This window comes from Prunus persica, chromosome G8 (genome assembly GCF_000346465.2).
Source record: "Prunus persica cultivar Lovell chromosome G8, Prunus_persica_NCBIv2, whole genome shotgun sequence".
Taxonomy (NCBI): Eukaryota; Viridiplantae; Streptophyta; class Magnoliopsida; order Rosales; family Rosaceae; genus Prunus; species Prunus persica.
The window spans coordinates 13336249-13353249 of record NC_034016.1 but is presented as its reverse complement, the minus strand read 5'-3'; the positions used below and the strand labels follow the sequence as shown (position 1 = coordinate 13353249).

At 36.3% G+C, this 17001-nt stretch overlaps 4 protein-coding genes across 6 annotated transcripts; all 4 read right to left on the bottom strand.

Moving 5' to 3' along the window:
- Positions 22–2146, bottom strand: LOC18767341 (arabinosyltransferase RRA2). Its single transcript, XM_007199811.2, has 2 exons — positions 1852–2146; positions 22–1328 (listed from the first exon to the last, which is right to left on the bottom strand). The coding sequence occupies exons 1-2, from the start codon at positions 2023–2025 to the stop codon at positions 213–215; spliced, it is 1290 nt and encodes a 429-aa protein (XP_007199873.1). The 5' UTR covers positions 2026–2146; the 3' UTR covers positions 22–212.
- LOC18766437 (HVA22-like protein k) lies at positions 2746–6677 on the bottom strand. Its single transcript, XM_007201277.2, has 8 exons — positions 6120–6677; positions 5944–6002; positions 5686–5783; positions 4992–5043; positions 4172–4235; positions 3510–3605; positions 3192–3264; positions 2746–3041 (listed from the first exon to the last, which is right to left on the bottom strand). Exons 1-8 carry the CDS (start codon positions 6135–6137, stop codon positions 2932–2934), a joined length of 570 nt encoding a protein of 189 aa, XP_007201339.1. The 5' UTR covers positions 6138–6677; the 3' UTR covers positions 2746–2931.
- On the bottom strand, positions 6771–8903 carry LOC18767105 (putative pentatricopeptide repeat-containing protein At3g18840). Its single transcript, XM_020570423.1, has one exon. The coding sequence runs from the start codon at positions 8798–8800 to the stop codon at positions 6788–6790; it is 2013 nt and encodes a 670-aa protein (XP_020426012.1). The 5' UTR covers positions 8801–8903; the 3' UTR covers positions 6771–6787.
- Positions 10468–15028, bottom strand: LOC18766349 (pseudouridine kinase). 3 transcript variants are annotated; one of them, XM_020570425.1, is made up of 9 exons: positions 14734–15028; positions 14465–14588; positions 13700–13802; positions 13162–13209; positions 12811–12908; positions 12568–12682; positions 12376–12458; positions 11384–11924; positions 10468–10864 (listed from the first exon to the last, which is right to left on the bottom strand). In XM_020570425.1, the coding sequence occupies exons 2-9, from the start codon at positions 14507–14509 to the stop codon at positions 10806–10808; spliced, it is 1092 nt and encodes a 363-aa protein (XP_020426014.1). In that variant the 5' UTR covers positions 14510–14588; positions 14734–15028; the 3' UTR covers positions 10468–10805. The 3 variants fall into 3 exon arrangements, with proteins under 3 accessions (XP_020426014.1, XP_020426013.1, XP_020426015.1); XM_020570424.1 differs by having other exon boundaries at positions 14460–14588; positions 14734–15027; XM_020570426.1 differs by lacking the exon at positions 14734–15028 and having other exon boundaries at positions 14465–14727.

Below are 17001 nucleotides of genomic sequence, written 5' to 3'. Positions count from 1 at the left end.
AAGCTAACGAAATCCGCATATGGATATTTTTTTTTCCTTTTCTTAAATGGCAGAGGATTGACATTCCTAAAATAATTCAAAAATTCAAAAATAAGTCTTTAAGCCATTGTTTTGAACACAAGTATGCTACGGAAAATTTAAGTTACAATTATTTTGAACACGAAGTATCAAAATGTCCCAAGCGTGTATATATGATTAGCGGGAACAATCTTTTACCAATCTGAACCATCAGGAAAAGGTTTCAGAGCATCCTGCTTCCCGTTGACAAAAAATTCCACAATTGCTAACATTCTAGGAAGCTTATCAGGATGGTAATTAACATGAACGATTACCGGCTTCAACTTGCTCAGATTAGCATCTTTCCTCACAGTCTTGAAGAGGACCTTGCTATTCATGAAAAGATAGAAATCCATAGTTCTCCTGGAAGCATGAAGCCCCTCGTACCCAGGATGAGAAGGGAAGAAGAGTTCCTCATTGAAAACTGCCTGGTCCCAAGCCTGCTCCCTGGACAGTCGATTGGCCACACGATCCAACAGCTCAATTGAAGGAATTGTTGGTCTAATGTAGAAGAAACCAGAGTTATAAACCCACATACGCATTGTATGCGCATATCGAGCCCAGCCCATTCCTGGCTCATCAAAGACGTCGTTATAGCCATAAGCAGTCCTATTGTCATGACCATCAGTCATCGACTCTACATCTGAATCACGGTATAGATAAAAAAAAGGGTTTTGCAAGTACACAATATCAACATCCGACAGAAGAACACTATATCCCAGCTGCAAAAACTCCCTCAAAATACGAAATTTCAACCCAGAGACAGCATGGTTCCCTCCAGTCCTCGCAACTGAATCAATGACTTTATCGGGGTCTCTCTTATAAACTGGAACATCTTTTGATTCACAGTACTTTGCAACTTCTTCATCCAAAGCAACAACCAGATAATTGGATATGCCCACTCTCTTAATATTAGTGAACCATACCTCCAACATTTGCTTCACATTTGAATTTGCAAGTGCAACTATAAGCTCTCTATTAACAGCTACTTTCTCCAAAATCTTTGCTAATCTTGGATTCACAGATTCATCAGGAAGAACACTAGGGTTGGTTCTTAAGCCTTTGACAGTACCAAAAGGCCCAGCTTTCTTCTGATCACCTAACACAAGAACCTGTTTTTCTGCCTGATCTTTCCTTTGTTCCGCCAACCGAATCTTTTCAGTCAATTCCCTAACCTGCTTCTTCAACTCGGCATTTTTCTCAGAAGCCGCCACAAACTCTGATTTCAACAGGTTGATCCGTTCAGATGGTTCACACAGGGTAGAACCAACCTAGTACACAAATGACCAAAAATATAAATATCATCATGTTGACCCTCAAAATTACACATTAAACTATGTTGATCTGTTCTAAGATTAGCTATTGCAATTCAGAACTCCAGAGAAGCTATATGTATGGCAATTAAAGGATCACAAGAAGCCCGCAATCATGTTAACTGAGTATGCATAAATGATAGTCGTCTCATGTCAAGGGTTCACAAAAATGCCCAAGTGGGGAATGAAAGCGCTTGAAAGCATACATCAAAATTCAAATCAAACTAACTTCTCAGCATGCCTAGCATATAATCTGATTTGACCAAAAAAAAAGGATAGCATATAATCTGAATTCCATCATTGGGACAGAATACACACAAATTAATTGCATTTACTGGGTTTCAATCAAAAGTCAATCCACCAAAATCACGGGCTTCATTTGTCATCAAGCACTCAGCAATCACTCAAACAGAGAACTGGAAAAATAAGAAAAGTAAGTAAACAAAGAACAACCCAAATTTTAAAAAAGATTAAGAACAACCTGAGAAATGGATTTGACGAAGCGGTGATTGAGAATAGGGGCCGGATTAGAAATTGAAACAAAGCCATTGGGGAAGCACAAGGCGAAGACACAGCCGAGAAGGACTCCGATTGCTATGGCAACGCCGACCCTCGATTTGCAGAAAGACTGCGCTTTCTCTCGGCGACCCACCATGCCTTTCTCCTTCTCAGCAATGCTTGAGTCTTCAGTGAGAGAGAGAGAGAGAGAGAGAAGCAGAGAGGGGAAGCTGGTACTTGCCAACTTCAGACAATGGTTGACTAGAGCAATGAAGAAGGCATATGGGTTTTAAAATATTAATTAATTTTGGTTTATTATATTTTTAAATTTTTTAAAACTTAGCAGCACTTGCAGTCATCGAACAATTTGATTCTTTTAATCCGAGGGTTCAAATTTTGGCATTCAATATTTTCTTGAGATATTTAGTGATATATCCATTCTTAGCACTAATATTATAAATAAATCCTACACAATTGAATTTCTATAAACAAACTCAAAAAAAACTCAAAAAATAACAACTGACCTTATTGAATTTAATATTGATTATTAAATTACTTTGATGCCCTATTGAGTGTTTTGGGTATTTTTATGAGATTTTGGAGTTAGGCTTGTTTTAAGAAATTGATGGCAGTTTTGTAATTTATAAGAAGTTAAAATTTTTTTTATTATGTTGTAAATGGACTTTAGGTGTGCTTCTAAAATTCATTTCATATGAAGTATTTTTATAATTTAAGCTCCTATATTGGATATAATAGTGAATCTCCCTATTTTCTTTATGTCATCCTCAAACTCCGTTGGTCATTGTTGGTCAATGGTTTTCCCATAAACCTTTGTGAAATCAAATTGGATGTTAAACGAGGTGAAGAGTAAAATTCATGTCAAGAATAATAGTCAAAGATCACTTCTTGAATGAGAACTTGGGTTCCACAAGCAACTAGAAACATAAAATATTTGTGTATTATGTACAAGATCTATTGAGACCCAAAAAGAAAAAAGTTTCAACACTTTAAACTACCAGATCTATGAAACATGTATTTCTGGTCACGGAAACTGGTGAATGCTCTACTCATCTTTTTCTGATTCAGAGTCCTGAGTTTGTTTCGCAGGGTCTTCGATTGCCGGACTTGCTTGCCTTTGCCCATGGGGCACAACACCCTTAACTACCCCACTTGCTGATTCAAGAGAAAAGGGAAGAAAACAAAATATAAGTAGGTAATCTTATCAAATAATTTATGAAATTTTCTTGTTAACAATACCACATGTATCATATTAGATATATAACACTAACATACGTAAATAGTCCAAATCGTTCCCATCCATACCTGCTGCCAAAACCTTCATGAAAAGCACCCTCGCAAACTGCAAATCTCCTTGGTGTGAACTGATGAATTTACTCTGCAAGTTCAGAATCTATTATTAGCCCTCAAGAATGTGCAAGCATATACAAGCCTCAGTATCTCAGCACTCAGAAGTGGGCAAGAAAAGTCAATGTAAACATGAGGTCTCAATAGCTACGGAGTGGCATGATGATGCAGAATACCATTTGACAATAAATTTTACCATATCTACAATAATTTCAGCAAATAGCAAGGCTGGTTAAACAAACACTTATATCATAAGAATATCAAAGAAGTAATTACCATTTGACCATATATAAAATCCACAGCTTGATCAAGTCGGGCTTGATGCCTCAGAAAGAACGGACGCAGAAGGCTTGTATACAGATGCTTTGCCCCCTGTTAAACAGCAAGCAGTTAGTCAAGCTCTTTAAAAGCTCACTTAAGTGTACTTTTTGGAGTATTTTCTAAAATTTCATAATATCAGAAAAAACTGAACATACACGACGCACTTAGTTTTTGGAGTGCAACAGGAAAAAAAGAAAAGAAAAGAAGCACTGGTAAAGAATGGAAGTTTTCCCAAACTAAAATCAATACCACTAACAAAGAAATCAATTGCAAGCAGGAATTAACAAGAAGCGCTACATAGTAAAAGCAACTTAGCCGTGCTTGTATACAGATGCTTTGCCCCCTGTTAAACAGCAAGCAGTTAGTCAAGCTCTTTAAGAGCTCACTTAAGTGTACTTTTTGGAGTATTTTCTAAAATTTCATAATATCAGAAAAAACTGAACATACACGACGCACTTAGTTTTTGGAGTGCAACAGGAAAAAAAGAAAAGAAAAGAAGCACTGGTAAAGAATGGAAGTTTTCCCAAACTAAAATCAATACCACTAACAAAGAAATCAATTGCAAGCAGGAATTAACAAGAAGCGCTACATAGTAAAAGCAACTTAGCCGTGCTTACATTTGAGGATGGAAGTTGTAACCAAACAAGAAATGCAAACTTCACATGGTAGTAGAGCGGAAACCTGATGAAATGACGCAAAGAGCCTTCATCAGATTACAATAAGTCATTCAGGGAAGCAGTAAAACAAAATTTTAAACTTGAAACTACCACTTACTAAATTAGCAACACTTGTGATATTGTTAAACACAACTATAAATCCAGAAATATGAAGACAAATGCAACAAAAACTGTGCTTATTTAGGATTGTAAATGAGAATGCAACAGTCTAATCTATTCAAACAAATCATACGTAATGTTTCCATAGATGTCATTATTCAAACCAACCTTCCATCAAGAGTTGGACCAACTCCTTCAAAGTCATCTAGCAAGAAGAAGAATATTGACAAACACTAATGCAACCCAGAGAGGAAATAGAATAGGGGAGAAAGAAAGAGAGGGAGAAGAGGAGGAAGCAGAGAAGGGAAGAAGGAAAAACAAAGCGGGCGGTAATCTGATTTAAATTTCAAATTAAGGTCTGTCAACAGAGTTATGCCATAGTCTAATTTATTGAGGTCAACAGAAATCAACTCAAATCACATTCCCTAATCACATCAATTCCCATTGAATACCTCCATATCTCCATCAAATACTTAGAACAAGGGAAATATCTAACCTTCAAAGAGAGATCACAACTTTCCATTAAATGAAAGACCTTAAGGATAGGCTTCAAACTCTATTTTCTCAAAGGCTATGGTTCCCATGGTCTGTTTTGTATATGAGTACTTTTATATTCATAAATGAAAATTGAAGAAGAATCATGTTATATGGAAAACTTTACCAGGACAGAATCTTGTCTGAAAATACTTCTGCAATACTGAAAGATCCATAAGCTGCAAGTAGCAAAAAAAGAGTCAACATTAAAAAAGAACAAGAAAACCCTGGACAATGCAATTATAATGTGGACTTCTACAATGGGTTGCCGCCAGCAACTACAACTGGGGAAAGACCCAAATACCAAAACAAGGAACTCACTGATCTGCACCAGTTTAACACATACATGCATTAATAAAATCCTCTCTAGTAGTCCTGCATTTTTCTGCCAATCTTGTACCTTAAGTGTCCCAAAGTTAGGTATCTAATGGAATGTGGCGTTCTTCGCCACAGCATTTCTTGCTTTGTACTTTTTCTCCTCCATATATTGTCTAATAAGAAGATGGCTATGGGGGTTTTCCCTAAAATTTCTTTCTACAGGCTATCTTAGGAGGGTAGAAAAAGAATTCAATTTAAGGGAATAAACCACCTACCTAGAAATTCTTTGTGTAAGCGATATTAATCTCATAAAGGAACAATTAAAAACATGCCTCCAGTCAATTCATTGAAAACACATTAACAATCCATTAGATAGTATCTAAATTTCCCAAGAATATCCCAATATTGATCTCATAGTAGTCTTACAAAGGAAGTAACAATAGTGGTAAGGATCAAAGATAGTGTATTTGGAAGAACACAAAATTAGAAACGGGATTTCTGACCTGCCCAATAAAGGAGCCACCTTTGTTGCTCTGCTTGATCCTTATTCTCAATAGCTTTAAACGTTGAGTAAACGGGTAAAGCAATCCCCACAGAGCAGCTGCACAAACCATTATTCAACATTTGCTTATCTCAACAAAATACACTACTTAATTTGCTAACCAAGTATAGAAACAGTGAAGGAACTATAAACTCTGAAACCTAAAACGGAATTAAGAAAGCAATAAAAACCCAAAAAAAAGAAAAAGAAAAAAGTTTACCAGGCAGTCCGGACAAGCACGTTGGAACCAAGAGGGCAAAGCAGTACGCGCAACCCGACCTGCACGAAGCAACGACGCTTTACAATTTAACAACTAAAACATTTTATGGCGGAAAAATATGGTTCGTTGTTGAAAGGAACAAGATCAAATACACTAGAGAGAGAGAGATCGCTGACCTCGCTTGGGAGAGCCATGAAACAGAGTAAGATACAGAAAAGTGAAGGAAAAAAAACACTGTTTGTAATAGGGTTCTTTGAATATTAATAACAAGAGAATTTGTTCGTTGGACTTCTTTTTCATGATTTTTATTATTTTTATTTTTACGTTGGAGCGGATATTTCATTTTTCATTTTTTCTTAGGGGATGGGGGAGCGGATAGTTGATTGGATAAATCGTAATTATATTCCATTTATACAGAAAAATACTTTCCTTCCTTCCCTAGTAACATTCTTGATAATGGCAATATGATATATTTGTAGAAGTTTTTCTTTTGTGTTTTTAATGAATTATTTTTACATATGTGTCAAACTGTAATTGGCAAGAAGAAAGCAAGATCTTTTGTACACACCCTTCTTCCTATTTTTTTCTAATTATTTTCTCGCGCCGAAATGGAGTATAACTATGGTTTATGTCAACAACCTTTTGTGCATTAGAGAGAGAGCATTTTGGCTCACCCTACTTAATTGCCTAGAATTACCACATTAGTGATTGTGGTAGACATCTTGTTGTGCGAAAACACTCCACCTTGTCACTGACGAACTACGCAATCGACACACAAAACGACTTGAGAATAAACTAGCTGTGTTGAGATGATGAAATTCAAATTATGACCCTCAATGGATGCTCAAGATATCTGATATAATTCTTCAGCCAATAAGGCTAAGGTAAAATTTATAGCCTCTGTTCTTGGGTGAGTTTTGTCACCAGAAATAAATATATGAACTCCATTTTCCACGTATAACCAACTGCAACCAGCAGCCTTCTTGGCCTCCTTTCCTTTCATCTTCTTCCTTATTCTGCAAACCTCATCCCAATTTCCCTCTGCAGCATATAAATTAGCCAACTGTACATACCGATCACCAATGTCTCCTTCAAGTTTTAATAGCCTCTCCTCTGCCTCTCTAGCAAGTATGGTATTTCCATTTACCCTACAAGCATTCAAGAATGCCCCCCATATAATGGTGTCTGATTCTATAGGAATCTTTCTCATCAATTCTTTTGCCTTGTCAAGTTGGTTAGCCCTCCCGTACAAATCAATCATACAAGCATAGTGCTCAATTTCGGGCAATACATTGTAATCCTTTTTCATGGAGTAGAAGAACTGCTCACCCAATTCCACCAAACAAGAGTGTCGACAAGCTGATAGAATTGCTAAAAAGGTGACTACATCAGGTTTAATACCTCGCTCCAACATTTCATTGAAGATCTGGATAGCTTTATTTTCATGCCCATGGTGAGCATAACCAGCTAACATCACATTGTAAAGGATTATATCCCTGTCCGAGCCTCTCTTGAAAAGTTTTTCTGCGTAGGTAATACTCCCAGATTTTGAGTACATATCAACCAAAGCACTAAACAACTTCTTATCCACTTCGATCCTGCTCCTTAAGATGTACGCATGAATCTGCTTTCCAGGATCCAGGGCAGCTTTTATTGCGCAGGCACCAAGAACACTGATGAGAATTGCAGCATCAGGAACTATTGATTCCTTCGCCCTGAACTCACTTAAAAGTTCAAATACAGCTTCACATTTCTGTGATTTGAGATATCCAGAAAACAAAGCTGTCCATACAACAGTGCTCTTTTCAGCTAATGAATCAAAAAGTCTCCGTGCTTCTACTAGGTTACCATGAAAGGCATGGCCCATAATCATTGACGTGACCGAGAAGGAATTTTCAAACCCCATTGCTGCGTGAACTGACTTTGCATACTTCATATTGCCACACTTACAGTAGACATCAACAATTCCACTGAGTATAAATGAATTCGAAGTCATCCCATTCTTCAACACCCAAGCATGGACTTCCTTTCCATGTTTGCAGCTCCTCAGTCCAGAGCAAGCACTTAAAACACTAGCAAAAGTATGCTCATTCCGCCTAAATCCATTCTCCTCCATACGGACAAACAGATAGAGTGCTTCTTCTTCAAAACCATTCTGGGCATACCCTGCAATCAATGTGTTCCAAGACACATTATCATTCAGCTCCGGTTCTGTCCAAAATAGATTAACTGCCACTTCCAATTTTCCTTCTCTGCAACAAGCCGCCACCATTGCATTCTTCGAAACCAAGTCAACCACCCCTCTATGTCCACTAAAAACCCGCCACGCTTCTTGAAAATATCCACACTTAGAATACATATCAATAAGTGAGCTCACAGCGAACCCACTTGAATCATTGGCAGTTTTCACCATAAACGAATGCAACTCCCTTCCATAAGACACCACTTCTAACTTTGCAGTCAAGTTCAGCATAGTTGTGAGACTAATCTCATCAATTCTAATCCCATAATCCAGTGAATTCATTTCACTGAATAGCTCAAGCGCACAATCCTCATACCCGTCTGTGCTGACGTAACCAGATAACAGTGAATTATAAGTGACCAAATCCTTGTACGAAGCAGAGTCAAATAACTGGCGGGCTCGCTTCAAGTTTTGTGCTTTTATGTGAGAGGATATAATGGCATTCCAAGAGAAAACGTTTCGTTGGGGCATTTCGTCGAACAGTTTCTGGGCTTCTCGAAAAAGGCCATTTCTGGAATACAAATGTATGAGTTGATTGGAAGTGAAAATGGTTAGCGGAAAACCGGCTTTTATGGCTTGAACGTGATATATAAGACCGTCTTTTAGAGACTGCATTTATATACAAGTTGCTTATCCCTGTCCCTCCGCTTGGATGGCGTTTGCTGAACCAGAAAATTTTAAACGCGTTTGCGCGAAAAGGCGGTAAAGACAAAGCGAACCCATCTCAAACGGACCTGCGTATTTTGAATTGAAGGTGCAACCAATCGACTAATACGACGTCAACAACGACGTCGTTAGGGGAGTGCATGTGTGCTATCTGCTATGAACCAAAACGAGGTCGTCTGTTTATTTTTCTTTTTTTCATTATTTAAATTTTGTATTCAATAATATTTGAAAAACACATATACAATATGTGAATTTTACTTTATTACTTAATAGTTTATAATTTAAAAAAATGGTGCATTAAACATGAAGAATATGCATGTACATGTATAGTATGTGTATGAAAAACAGAAGTATTTGAAAAAAAGTACATACGTATGTGTATAATATGCAAATTTACTAACTAGAGCGAAGATTCATATTATTTGTATACTTCTTTTTCTTCCATATGAAATATTAATAATTTTTTTTTTTTGGTGATGCGGGCCAAAACCAATATTATTTTTATATGGAATTTTTGTAGAAATGTCACCTAAACTTATACTTCATTTTCAATTTGTTACCTTAAAGAAAAATTTAAGAGAAATGTCACCTTAATTTATCAAAATCTATGATTTGTCATATAACTTTAACACCATCCAATTTACCATTTATTTTTGTGGATATTTTAGTCTTTCCATTTTCAAGGAAAAAAAAAAGAGAAAAAAGAGATCTCTCTCTCCTTTTCTCCCCCACCCCAACCCCCATCGCCCCCAAAGCACATCACACATGACCCCCCATCACCCCTCTCTTGTCTATTCTCTCTCTCTCTCTCTCTCTCTCTCTCTCTCTCTGAGTATGTATAAAAAATTTATGGTGTTCATTGAGCATGTCTGAAATTTGCAGATACCTGATTTAAAACTACTTAAGCTTCCCACCAAAAATCCAACCCCTTTTTTGTCTTCACGGTTTCATTAACTTACGCCATTGTATTTATGTTGAAGAATCCAAAGTTTGCTTGGTCACCATTTGTTATGTAGGCTAGCGAATTGTTGGTTTGGTAGTTGTCCTTCCACAAATTTTCAATATTCAAATGGAAAAATACCAAAAAGAAAAAATCATAAGAAAAAGGTGGGCTGAGAGAATTTGTGTATAGAGGGTTGGTGTTCCATGGTAGAGAGAGGAGGAAGATGAAGAGGGAAGGGGGAAGGGGGAATGGAGGAAGGGGCTATGAAGAGGGAAGGATGAATGGATTTCAAGATGGGTGAGGTTGGTTGGAGCCGCCGGTGGTGACACACAAGGGATGGGGGAAGGTGAGAAATATATATATATATTTTAATATAATAATTTTTCCATTTTTTAAAATACCATTAAAAATGGAAAGACTAAAATACCCTTAAAAATGGATGGAAAACTAGTTGGTGTTAAAGTTAGATGACAAATCATGAATTTTGAAAAATTAAGGTGACATTTTTCTTAAATTTGTCTTTAAATTGACAAATTGAAACTGAGATATAAGTTTAAATGACATTTCTACAAAAATCCCTTTTCATATTTCAGTAGATAACAAATAAATAAATATCTAAAAATGGAAATTGGTACCATGGTAAGATTGTTATACAGTTCATTGAAATTTCATGTTGGTATAATGGTAAGATTGCTATACAGTTAAAATGGTAAGTATATTCTTGTTGTGCAGTGAAATTTCATGTACAGTTCATTGAAATTTCCAATTACTCAGACGAGCATAAGTCTTGCTCCTTCATCCAACTCTGACAATAGTCAACAACTTCACAATATGTTGAATCAGATCAGATAATGAAATGATGTCTCCTTGACAACATTAATGTATGAAGAACGGCAGAAAACAAATATTGGCATGGTTCCTCAAGTGAAAGTTTCCCTCTGATTTACAACAATCTAACTGATTCAGCTACGACAATCTAACCGATTCAGCTTGATTCGCAGTTCCATGGTTTTAAGGCATTGATTGATGGAACACAACTTTGGCAGCCGAGTATACCGATCTTGCGTCATCTGCAAGGAAAATAATTGCACAACAATCAACATATAGACCCTTGCATCAAATAATGGAATCTCTTTCATTCATGTAAAACCACCAGAAGTTACAATGGTTTTGCCTATACGGAAAGACAATAATATTCATGAAAATGAATTAGACACTATGATTTGGATGCCCCTCAGAAATGGGTTCACAAATATTTTATTTTCCAACTTGTTAACATGAGACGAATAAAGCTATGTGTGTGTGTGTGGGGTAACTAGGTTTACTAATTACCATTCTGTGTCATCTCAAGCATCACATTTTGGAGTACAGGATATTTCAGTGATTTAACAATAACTTGAAATTCTGCCATTAGGCCATCTTAGTTGTCTAATGCTCTGCAGTAATCACATACACCAAATGATATGGGGAAAATATGAACACTCATGCAATTTCATACACACTTTATTTCCTTTTTTCGCAAAATATACTACCAGATGGGGTTAAGTAGGATACCTAGCTATATGCAAAATACACGTTTGAACTCGTACCTGCAATTGCAGCCAAATTAAATACGGAAGGCACATTGGTCTCCGCCTCAACTGCAGCTTTGGAAGCCGCAATACCAACTGCCAGACTTTGCATGACATCTAAACCTGCACAAATAGAAGCAATAGTTCCACCAACCAAGCAATCACCAGCCCCTGTAAGCCTCACCACTGATGCAGGAAGTGCAGGAAAATGCACAGCAAAGAGAAAAGAGCTTCTCTCAGAATCCGGAGGACTCGAGAACAGATTTGAAGGACAACTTGCAGTCACGGTATTAAATAATTCTCCATTGGAAGCATACTGTTTGAGGCTTGGCCCTCCTCTAGAGCATAAGAACACACCATCTGAACCAACTGTCACAACAACTATTTTAATACCCTTCTCTAGCAAAACCCAGACTGCAGATTTTAGCATATGGAACAAGGTTTCTGTTGAACATTTCTTTCTGCTATTGTTCCTCTCAATTGGACAATACACATTTCCACCAGACAAATTATTTGCCATGGCAACAAGTTCATCTTCATTGGGTGAAGCAAAAGTTACCTGTACATAATAACCAGCATGTTAGTTGCAAATGAGGATAAAAAAGAAACCCTGGAAATATAAAGACTACATCAGGGTCAAGCATATAACTGTTTTTATTAGTTACCCTTAAATAGTAATGCAATTTTTTATTAAAGATGGCAAGGGGTTGAACCCAAGTAACTTACAAAAAAACATGATTATACAATGAGATCCATCTCTGTAAAATTTTATTATATATTAATTCCTGTACATGTAAAGGGAGGCCGTAAGGTAACCAATTCTTTTTTTCTCCATACCCCCTCATCCCAGGCAGAAAAAGATACCAAAAAAAGGATAAGCACACGTAGATACTCATCAAATACAACTATAATCATAAAAAGGGCGTAACCCGTTCTACGAGTGACCTGGATCTAACATTTAAGAAGAATTAATAGCAAAGTGGACATAAGAGCAAAAGGATAACACTCACATACTTGACAACTGAACTGATTCTTCTGGATTTTACTACTGATACAGGTTCAAACCACACCGGAATTTTGCATTCTGCTGCCACTGAAATAAACCCAAAATAAGAGAAAATAAAATTGAGAATTGAGTAAAAGATACTGAGAGAGGGAGAGAGGGAGAAAGAGAGAGATCTAAAGTAAAATGTAATAAATACACTGGCAAGAAGCTTTTAGAGCAGAAAGATTCAGGTTTGCATCAATCATCAACACTGGAGCAGAGCGTATATTATATTTGAATTGCTGGATCCACTCAGGTGTTAGAAATTTTTCCTGTTCCAGGGTCATTATGTAAGCATTAAATGTTCTGAACATGCCATTCTTAACTTAAGCTTTGTTTATGTTTTCAATTTAACCACTCTCATAAATAAACAAATTTCTCTTATTGAACTTGAGCTTACAATAGCTTCTACACTTGCAACAGCAGCAGCCAACTCCCCACTAACATCAAGTACATTGCACACAACAGGAGTCTCAATGTTTTGGTGCTTCCAAATCCCTAATGCAAAACCATCATAACATATTAATACGCGAGTACGAATTATGCTGAGACGCTTTAATAATTTCAAGATAAAGGAAAAAGGACTCAATTTTGATTGTAAATTATCCCTGACAGACACACTGAAAGATAAGTCAAACTGACTAAATTGTTGTTGTAAATAGAATATCTAAAACCTTATTGCAATCTGGAGTCATAACCATAATCAAAAGTCACCGTAGGTGAAAGGTAAATTGCAAACATAATAGATGACCTTCAGTAGATAGCCCAGAAGACTTCCAGTGCTCCAACAATAAGTTTCCTAATGAAAAAGAAAATGTGTAACTTGTCAGTTTCACAAGTCATATGTGCTGTACAAAAAAAATGTAATTATGTTGCAAATACAATTCAGATAAAAAATATTATAGAAAAACAGTCAAAGCCTAGTAAATAAGCCTGAGATGTTTTGAGATTCATGTATTAAGATTCAAAAAAATTAATTTTGGATATATGGTTATCAATCGTAACATCAGATTTGGAGTACAGAGTGATTACAATGAGCACTCCAATTTGGAGTATGTTCATATTGCTACTTAAATCACTGGAAGCCTGGCATCCCAACATTACGATATATCAAAAAAAGTATATCAAAAAGTATCCCAGCCCCAAAAGCATTACTTGATATTTTCCAACTAAGCATCCAAACAATTCTTATCAATTTCACAAAGTACTATTGATGATGAAACCTGCATGGCTCTTGTGGTTGTGGAGGTTGGAAAGCATGATAAACAAAAAAAAGGTCAGAAGACCACCTGGCATGTCAAGCCCCAATGCACTAATCATGAATGGCTTTGCTCCTAGCTTTGATATGCACTCAGCAACATTCCTTGCTACCCCTCCTAGTACATAGCTGACCTGAGCAGATGATTCCCATGGATAAGCACACGCAAATAAATATCTAATAAAAGAACAATCTTTCCCAATATATACCCCTGCTGAAAGATTCTTTCTGTGTAGCAGTGAAAACCAATTTTTCATCATTTCAAACATAAACTTCAAGGTACAATTACTTAAACTTCACTTGGTGGTGACAGAATTTGAAACGTCAAAATACAGCAAATTAATATCCAATAAAAGAAGAAGAAAAATAATCCCAATTTGCAGCCCTGCTGAAGACTTCTCTGTATTAGCAGTGAGAACCAAATCTTCATCATCTCAAAGCATGAACTTCAGGAACATTCCTTACAATTCTGAAAACTAGGCAATTGGGGGTACTACAATTTGAAGTCTCAAAATATTCGATCAAACTCACATGAAAATTATCATTTTCCATCTGGGATTCATTAGCCATTTTATATTCTAAACTAAGGGAATTGGAGCAGAAGAACTTTTCCAGAAGCTTGAAATTGTTTAGCAAAGTGGAATCTAAAATACCAAATTGAATTAACTTACCAGACACAGAGAGTACAATTACAATGTTGGGCATACAATTCCAATTCACCTAAAAGAAAAACTTTATATGAAAAGTTTCATTCAAATAAAATTTTTGAGGGGGAAGAAAACTAAACTTACCTTACCTGGAGTAGTGGTTCTGGGATTTGCAGGGATAGAAGGTGTGGCATGAATGTCCAACACCATTCCTCCTATCACCACAGGCTCTGCCTCCTCACTCTTCACTTGCCCATTACTTAATAACAGCACCTTGCAGTAGTTAAAAACTCAAAACTTTATCAAATACAACATCTTTTCTTTTTCCACCAAACTTCTCAGTACATAGTGCAAAAGATAACCCAATAAAAAATAAAAGAAAAAAAATGGAAAAAGGTTGTGGATGAATCAATCTCACCTGCTGCAGACCGTGATTAGCTTGAGGTGGTAATACAAGGTGACGAGAAATACAATCCAATCGCCTCCTTGCACTCTTCTCCATTGTCGTCGTCTGGTTTACAAGTACAGCTTCTGAATCTTGCTCTCAGTTAGACTTCGGAGACATAATTGTTCTTGGGCTCTTATCAAAATCCTACTGGATAGTTTTAGTTGAAGCCCATAAGGTTGATAATGGCCTTGACGAGATTGGGCTGAACTTGTTCGAGTCTTGAGCGTGGATCATCGAGCACACACAAATTGGATCACCCCTGCATAGAATCTGAAAATTTTCCCAACTTTTCAATTTTGACCCTTTCATTGATGTTTCTGAAAACTTCATAAGTGGTAATAAAAAATTTCAAAAATGTCAAAAATAAAATTGTCATTGTTGTCCTCATCTCATACATCTTCGTCGAGTATAGCGAGTAAATTTTTTTAGCGTGAATGGCAAGGCTCTTTATTCTTTGACAACATGTTATAGGGTTTATTTGGAATTGTTGTTTTAGGAAGTATTTCTGCTTATAAGAATCTTTATTATTAAAACGTTAAATTTTTTTTATAAAAAATCCAAGTACTTTTTAGAGAAACACATGCTATGTGAAGCAAGTGCTATGACCTAAAAGCACTTTTAAATATTTCTGTCAAACGTTATCAAAAACGTTTTTGACTATCATAAAGCGTTTTTAAGAGTTTCATAATCACTTCTAAACAGGAAATCAGATATATAATTAGTTAGGCCACGTATATTCGAATCACATGTCCTCCAATACTCAAAAGAAAAAAGGAAAAAAAAAGAGCTGGTGAGTCATCGGCCTCAAGTCAAGGTTAGGATGAGGCAAAATCTGAAGTCATAATATTAGGCACATGTGTTGTGAGGACAAGTAAAGTAATATAAACAAAAGGAAAAAGAAAGTTGGTGAGGACAAGTAAAGTAATATAAACAAAAGGAAAAAGAAAGTTGGCCGTTAATCCCTTTTTGAAATTGTCCAAATACACAATCCAGAAGGCCTCCTCTGTTTCTCCTCCATTTGAGACAATAACAGTAGTAAACACTTATCAGTTCGCCAGTTATCCACATTGACCACCATGAACATAAATTGCCTGCCCAGTGCTTATCCAACCGCCCACCTTAGCCCAACCGCCCACCTATCCTCCTTTTTGGGCCACCTTGTGAACAGTACATGCATGCATTTCCACTTGGTTCACTTTTTTATATTCTTACCCTTTTAAGAAATTTGTGTTCATAATTAAAAAAAGAGTGCCGTTATCTTCACCTATCGGTCCTATTTTTTCACTTATTTTATCTTTCCACCTATTATATAAATTTTAAAAACACAATCCTATATTTCCACCCACCAATATTCCTAAAATACCTTTCTAATTATTACCTCATTTCTTTTCTCCTTTTACTCTCTCTCTCTCTCTCTCTCTCTCTCTCTCTCTCTCTCTCTCTCACATTTTTGTTGTATTTTTTTTTTGTTTTTGTTGTAAATATGAATTCTGTGAATATAATCATATTTATGCTCTTAGCTTCCTAACATTGTAAATAAACTCTTTCTCTAAAGTTATCCAAAGGTCATAAATCTACTGAACTTTGCAGTAAAAAATATAAAACCCCCATGCAAAACACATGGGAATGTCAAAGAGTACAAAGCCAGATAGATAAGGGAAAAACAATAGTACTCGCCCAATTCACATGTCTCACCCTCAAATTTGTTAAAAGACCAAGTTCAATCATCATCAGATGCTACTGTTTCTCTAGTTATGACAGTAGACCTTGTTTCTCTTTCTTTTTCCTTAAGTTCTTTTAAGTTATTTTATAATAGGGTTAAGTTTGTCTTTAAAAGTTTAAAGATAAGGTGGGTGGGTAAATAGAGCACTCTTAAGAAAATTTGAGAAGATCTTCTTCACACCCCTATTTAGGACGGTCTTCCACTTATCTTCATAAGTACGTGAAGAGTTTTATTAGACACTCATCTTTCTTAATACAATTTCTAATTGTAGACTAACCATGCTACATCAACCTAAAAAAAAGTCCGAATCATGAGCAGGGAAAATATAGCACTCTTAAGAAAATTTGAGAAGATCTTCTTCATGCCCCTAGTTAGGATGGTCTTCCACTTATCTTGATAAGTACATGAGGAGTTTTATTAGACACTCATCTTTCTTAATACAATTACTAATTGTATACTAACCATGCTACATCAAACGCAGTGGATGCAGAACCTTGATTAGGCATGATCCTTGA